Source organism: Egretta garzetta, unplaced genomic scaffold (genome assembly GCF_000687185.1).
Source record: "Egretta garzetta isolate BGI_Z169 unplaced genomic scaffold, ASM68718v1 scaffold24, whole genome shotgun sequence".
NCBI lineage: Eukaryota > Metazoa > Chordata > Aves > Pelecaniformes > Ardeidae > Egretta > Egretta garzetta.
The window spans coordinates 1,554,632-1,561,138 of record NW_009259494.1 but is presented as its reverse complement, the minus strand read 5'-3'; the positions used below and the strand labels follow the sequence as shown (position 1 = coordinate 1,561,138).

At 54.0% G+C, this 6,507-nt stretch overlaps 1 protein-coding gene across 2 annotated transcripts in view; it reads left to right on the top strand.

Annotated features, from left to right (window-relative positions):
• ACSS2 (acyl-CoA synthetase short chain family member 2) overlaps positions 1-6,501 on the top strand; it is a 30,931-nt gene extending 24,430 nt beyond the window's left edge. For both annotated transcript variants that reach the window (XM_035892907.1, XM_035892906.1), the window contains 10 exons: positions 75-245; positions 1,121-1,254; positions 1,800-1,932; positions 2,382-2,438; positions 2,761-2,841; positions 3,290-3,398; positions 3,542-3,610; positions 4,830-5,006; positions 5,821-5,895; positions 6,102-6,501. In XM_035892907.1, the coding sequence (XP_035748800.1) occupies positions 75-245; positions 1,121-1,254; positions 1,800-1,932; positions 2,382-2,438; positions 2,761-2,841; positions 3,290-3,398; positions 3,542-3,610; positions 4,830-5,006; positions 5,821-5,895; positions 6,102-6,229 (1,134 nt within the window). In that variant the 3' untranslated portion in view covers positions 6,230-6,501. The remainder of the gene's footprint in view (positions 1-74; positions 246-1,120; positions 1,255-1,799; positions 1,933-2,381; positions 2,439-2,760; positions 2,842-3,289; positions 3,399-3,541; positions 3,611-4,829; positions 5,007-5,820; positions 5,896-6,101) is intronic.
• Positions 6,502-6,507: the final 6 nt, after the last annotated feature.

Genomic DNA, 6,507 nt, shown 5'->3' with positions numbered 1-6,507 from the left:
TGCCCAGCACAGCCTGGGAGGGTGTGGGCCCTGGTGGGAGCTTGCCCTGACAGTCACTTGCCTTCTTCTTGTAGGGTGTGCTGCATACAGTGGGTGGATACATGCTTTTTGCTGCCACCTCATTTAAATATGTGTTTGATTACCAACCTGAGGATGTCTACTGGTGCACAGCCGACATTGGATGGATAACGGGCCATTCCTACCTCACTTACGGACCCTTGGCAAATGGGGCGACTAGTGTGTTAGTAAGTGCTGGATGGCAGCTGGGTGCTTTTACTCCAAGAAAGGGGAGAATGTGGTGCTGAGCTGCTTCCCTGCATCGCTCCCTGTTGAGCGTGCTTCTCACTTGCCTGGGCTCTGCAGGGAAGGGTGGTGGTCCCCAGGGACGGCATTGGTGTCTGCTCAGTGGCAGATGGCGGGGGGAGCTAGTTTGTGTGTGGCTTTTGGGTGGTTAATTTTTCAAATGCTCCCCTGTTTCTTTCCCTTAGAAGTACAAGCCTTGTGTACCAGGGGAGCCAGGGCTGCTGTGGGGTAATGCAAGAGCTGGATCAGGAGCAGGGAGTGATGTTTTCACTGTGATGCTGATTTGACAGCCTGCACTTAACTCCTGTGCCTGTATCTCCCTTGGCAGTGTATGGCTGTAACTTGTATACAGATCAGGGAACAAGAGGCCTGTGCTCAAGGCTCCCTGGGGAAATGCAAGCAGGGAAATCACTGTTGTGTTGGGAGGGTCCCTTTAGGGGTTCTTCGTACTTTTGGTTGTCACTGTGTTTGGACCTCTTGCCCTTGACCATGTGGGCAGGGTCATTTGAGCTGGTGGGACTGTCACTGTGTTAGTCACCCAAGTGCCTGTACTGCTAGGGTGTTTCAGGGGACATTTGCTAGGACACCTGGGGTGGGGCGATGCCAAATCCATCCCCAGGAAACAGTACAAGAGGTCCCTGGACTGGGCTGGTTTCACTGCGTGGTGCCCCTGGTATTCCTATAAGGAGATTCTGGGGTCCAACTGCTGTTCGCTGTTGCTCTCGGTTCCTGCTGCTTGGGAAGGTGCTGCAGGTTGGTAGCAGTAAAGAATGGCTGCCCTGGTCACTGCCCTGTCACTGCCCTGTCTCCTGCTCAGTTTGAAGGTGTCCCCACCTACCCAGACATCGGGCGAATGTGGAGCATCGTTGACAAGTACAAGGTGACCAAGTTCTACACAGCACCTACAGCCATCCGGCTGCTGATGAAGCAGGGGGAGGAGCCTGTCAGAAAGTGAGTGCCAGTCCCCAGTGGCCTGGGGGTCCCTGGCTCAGCACAGCCAGAGCCTCCCCACAGGGTCCAGGGGCCCCAGCTTCCTCGCTGAGCGGCAGCTGCCCCAGTGTATTTTCTGAACAGACCAGGATCTTCTGCCCTCTACACAGCAATAAGCAGGCCATGTTTCTGCACTCCCAGCACCAACTTCATTATGGCACTTCTGAGCAGGTCCTCCTCTTTCACTATAAGCTGCAGCTAAGCTTAGAGATTGCAGGTTCTCCCTGCTCCTGGCCCAAAGCTCACAGAGGTTTGCTGGGCAGAGAGCCGCTCTGTGTGCTGCTTCCTTGGCCCACAGAAAGGAAGGAGCAGAGCTTGGAGAGTGGGAGACACCAAAACCACAGAAGTCTCCTTTCTTCTCCCATGGAAGAGGGCTGAGAAGTCCTGGAAGCCCCAAGCAGACTTTGGGTAGCCCAGGGGCTACTGCAGGCTCTGCTGTGCCACAGGCTCACAGCTGCTGCTCTCCATGGCCTGCTGAGCTCCTGCCAGCCCCCTCCTCTCTGCAGGCACAGCAGAAAGTCTCTGAAGGTGCTGGGGAGTGTCGGCGAGCCCATCAACCCTGAAGCCTGGCTGTGGTACTACCGCGTGGTGGGAGAAGAGAGGTGTCCCATTGTGGACACGTTCTGGCAGACAGAGACAGTGAGTCCTCACCTGGGTGTCCCTGGGACCTCTCTTTCTCAGGGTGTCTTTGCCAGTTTGCCGTAGTGTTTCTTTGGTTCTATGTGGACTAGTTGTTTTGCTTGCCCAGGAGACTCCAGTGTGGCCTGCAAGTGTTGGTTCCCCTTCTCTTTCTTTCCTGGACCTCAAACAGGCTCCAAGGGGACACCTTCCTCTCCAAAGGTTCCCTTGGCAAAGTCTGCTCTGGACCCTGCTCTCCTCCCCCTCTTTCTCTCCCCTAGCAGCTCCAAAGCTCCGTGCCCAAACACAGGCTCTCTGTCCCCTGCCATATCCTTCCCAAGGCCCCATTTTCACATCTCCCCTGAGCAGCCTGTGGTCTGACTGGGATGTGATGTGACCAGAGCCGATGCAAACAGCTGTGGGACAGGCTGGCATGGCCCAAACTCACTCATTTTTGCCTCTCTTTGCAGGGTGGCCACATGCTGACACCCCTCCCTGCTGCCACCCCCATGAAGCCAGGGTCGGCCGTGAGTATTTCTGTTCTCTTCCCCAGGGGCAGGGAGGGCTCCCCAGGGGCCAGGCCAAGGCCCTGCAGCAGCAGCTGGCACTGTCTGTACCATGGACTGGTGCTTACTAGCCTGCCGGGGTGCTTGTGGGATGATGGTGCGTGTGGGGATGTGGCCACCACCCAAAATCCCAGGCCTGACCCTGTGCAGCTGCACTCACAGGCCCCATGTGCCACAGCCTCTCCAAAGCTGCCCTTGCTCTGCCTCCCACTCCCTCTGGTTCATGGGGTTTTAATGTGTGGGCTCACCTCCGTATCTCCTTGCTCTCTGGTCCCCATGGCAGACGTTCCCCTTCTTCGGTGTGGTCCCTGCCATCTTGAACGAGTCGGGGGAAGAGCTGGAAGGAGAAGCAGAAGGCTACCTGGTAAAGAAGGGCTCATCTTCTCCACCCTCCCCTTGTCTGTTCCCCGTGAGCTCCAGGACCTCCCTGGTAGCACAGACATGTCTCTGCTTACTCTGGGTCCACTCAAGGGGCCCCCTTGGGTGGTGGGAACTCCCTTCACTGCCAGAACTCCCTGGGAGCTTTATGCTGTGAACAAACTGTTCAACTGCTCATTAAATGCACTTCCACACATGGGCAAGGCAGGAGGATGGGAACAACTTTTCAGCCAAGCTCCGTCCCCCATGCCAAGCCTAGTGAGGCTTTCCCAGTAGATCAGCTCTGGGCAGCAAGTGTCTGAGTGTCATCACTCACGGCTGTCTCTAGCGTTTCTATCGCTGCATGCAGAGACTGCACGCACTTCACCATGGTGCAAAGCCTGCAGTTACTGGTTTTGCTCTCACTGACTCAGGTCTGCATTTTTCACCATCAGGTATTTAAGCAGCCTTGGCCAGGGATAATGCGCACACTGTATGGAAACCACCAGCAATTTGAAACCACATACTTTAAGAAGTTCCCTGGGTACTATGTGACAGGCGATGGTAAGGTTGTCCGGGGAGTGCGTGGCTGCAGAGGCCTGGGGACAGCAATTTAAATCTTGCCGTGTCCTGGCCTCAGAATCCCTTATCAGTTGCTCCAAGGGCTGGCACTGCTTCCTCATGCTGTCATTTCTGGCTATTTTTAGGTTGCAGGAGAGATAAAGATGGTTATTACTGGATCACAGGGCGAATTGATGACATGTTGAATGTTTCTGGTAAGAACGAGTTTTATCTTCAGTGGGGACCAATGTGCTTTCTGACACTAGTAAAGAGAGACACCTTGCTTTAGGGGAGATGCTTCTGCATCCGTTTCTGATGCGAGTTTAAAAAGCCACCTTGCTTTACGGGGGATGGTTCTGCATCTGTGACTCTGCCCAGCAACCTGTCCTAAAGTGGATCTAATTGCTGGGTCAGGGTTATTTCAGAGACAGATGAGTCTATGACTTGGTGGCTTTCTGCATCGTTTCCTCTGGAGACTACACACTGGAGGGAAGAAACCTTCTGTAACCTCTTAGAGGAGGTCCCTAACCAGCCAAGGTGCCTCTGTGCTGAAGGATTTAGGGCTGCAGGAACTCTCAGAGGTTGGGCAGCACCATGTGGTCCCTAGTCCAACCTGCTGCTCCATGTAGATCTAACCTTGAAGCTGGATCACGCTGCTCAGAGCTTTGTCTGCAGAGGTGGAGATTGTCCCACCTCTACTTACTGAGCCTTTCAGATTCAGCTGCTTCTCATCCTGTCATTTTCCATACACTACATTTAATAGTTCCCTCCCTCCTTTCCTGAAGGCTGTAGCCTACAGGTACTTACTGCTGGCTGTGAGATGCTGCTGTACTTGTCCCTGGATCAGATTAGATCTTTTCATCTGACCAGCAAGATCTTCCCCCAGCTGATTGTTCTGGGAGCTGACCACCTTCCCATGGCTTTCTGTGACAGCAGTTGCAGGGTTGGAATGTCAGAGTGCAGGTACAGGAGTAGAGGCATACAGGAACGAGTTGTGCCCCTGCCCCAAGATGTGGAGTGTCGTTTAATCTCCCCACGGCGATGAGCTGGAGCAATGCATGGCCTGGCTGGTTCCTGGGCTCTGCAGATCCAAACTCTTCCTCCTCTGCACCTTCCAGCTGTCTGTGTGGGCAGGTCTCCTCTTACCAAATTTGGCACCTCCTCAGCCTGTGCTTTGTTTAATCCCATGGCTGTAAATAGCCATGATCTGATAAAGAAAGAAGCCTAAAGGTAGGAGGGAGAACAGCCAGGGGGAGGTGGCCTCGCTCGGCAGGTGAGTGATGCCTGGCAGCATTTGGGGCAGCCCAGCCCCGGCAGCAAGTTTCTCTCTCCAGATGTTGTCTCAAGCAAATGAAATCAATGCTCTCAAACCTATAATTTAGGGGGACCTGAAGCCATGTGTGTCTGTAAAGCACTGCCTCTCCTTCCTTCCAGGCCACTTGCTGAGCACCGCAGAGGTGGAGTCGGCCTTGCTTGAGCACGCCGCCATCTCAGAGGCTGCAGTGGTCAGCCATCCACACCCCCTGAAAGGCGAGTGCCTCTACTGCTTTGTGACCCTGAGAGATGGCCACGAGTTCACCAAGAAGCTGACGGATGAGCTGAAAAAACAAGGTAGGAACAGCCAAATATTTGGGAGGTTATGTGGCAGAGAGGGAGGACGGTGCTGGGCAGGTGATGGAGGGGTTAAGGGCTTGGGTGCTTGAACGAGGGTGCCTGTAGTCTGGGGAATGCACTGTGGACAGCTGTGACAAGGTGCCCCCTCTGATTAGAGAGCATGCTGGTGAAGACTAAAATTAGTTCTCCTGGCCTTTGGCTGTTCATGTGATGCCATCTCTACCTCCTGGGAGCTGGCAGCCGCGTGAAGGACTGGGGTGCCCAAGCAGGCTTTCATTTGCAGCAGCGCTTTCCTGTGTGGGCACGGCTCCCATGGCCCTCCCTGGCTGGCTTTGACTTGCTGTGAGGATTGTTCGGTTGCTTTGGGGTGGTGCTCTGAGTGTTTGTGCTCTGGTCTCAAGGGAGCGCTCTCATTGCCACCACAGACTGCAGCATTTCATGTGGGAAATGGACCCATGGCTGTTTCTTCTCTATAGGAACCCGACAGCAAATCAGTCCTTGCGCTATCAAAATGGTAATAGTGATTGGTGTAGCCATTCTAGAGGTCCCTTGAAGATAGAATGAAACAAAGAGTGCTCTCGCCTTTGGGAAGATGTGCTTGCAGCCCCATTGGCACTGCAGGTCTTGCTGCCCCCTCCCACAGCCTGGAGCCTCAGGTGCGGCAGCCCTAAGCACTGCCCTGTCGGGTTCCCCAGGAGCTGGGCTCTGCTTGTCTTGGTGCCTGAAAAGGATGTGCATGGTGTCCCCAAGTACCTACAATGAAAATCTTTCTCTCTTTTTTTTTTTTTTTTTTTTTTTTTTTTTATCTCAGTCAGAGAAAAAATCGGACCGATAGCAACGCCTGATTACATCCAGTGTGCCCCTGGCCTGCCCAAAACTCGCTCAGGTAAGGGGTCCAGTGACAGTGCTGGGGAGGATTGCGTCATTTCAGGCAGTGGAAGGAAATCAGTCCTAAATTGCTTATCCAGGGCCACTCAAGGGGGGAGCAACCTCAGGGCAAGCAGGGTGCTGCAGGTCTGGGCACTCCCCACTCCTGCTAAAGGTGCTGAAGAGATCCTGACTCCTGCTTTCCTTTCATGGCTGTTCTTACAGGAAAGATTACCAGGCGGATATTAAGGAAGATTGCAAAAAATGACCAAGATCTGGGGGACATCTCCACCTTGGCAAACCCGGGCATCATAAAACATCTTTTCAACAGCAGATGTGACACTAAACAGTAGCGGCGTGACCTGTCCCTGCTGAGCAGAACTGTAGCAGCAGCAGTGCCCTGATGAGAAGGTCCCTTGAATAACTGCTGCCCGCCCTGGGAAGGAAACCTTCACCCACTGAATTGAATGTACAAACGTTATGAACGAGGGGAGGGCTGGCTCTGGAGAGGCAGTGTCTCTCTAGCGTGTCCATGCCTTGGAGGAGTGCGTGCACTGTGTTCTGTCTGAGGTTCGGCCTTGTGCACATAGGGACTTGTTCTCCTCCCTTTTCAGCACCTCGTTCTTGATTT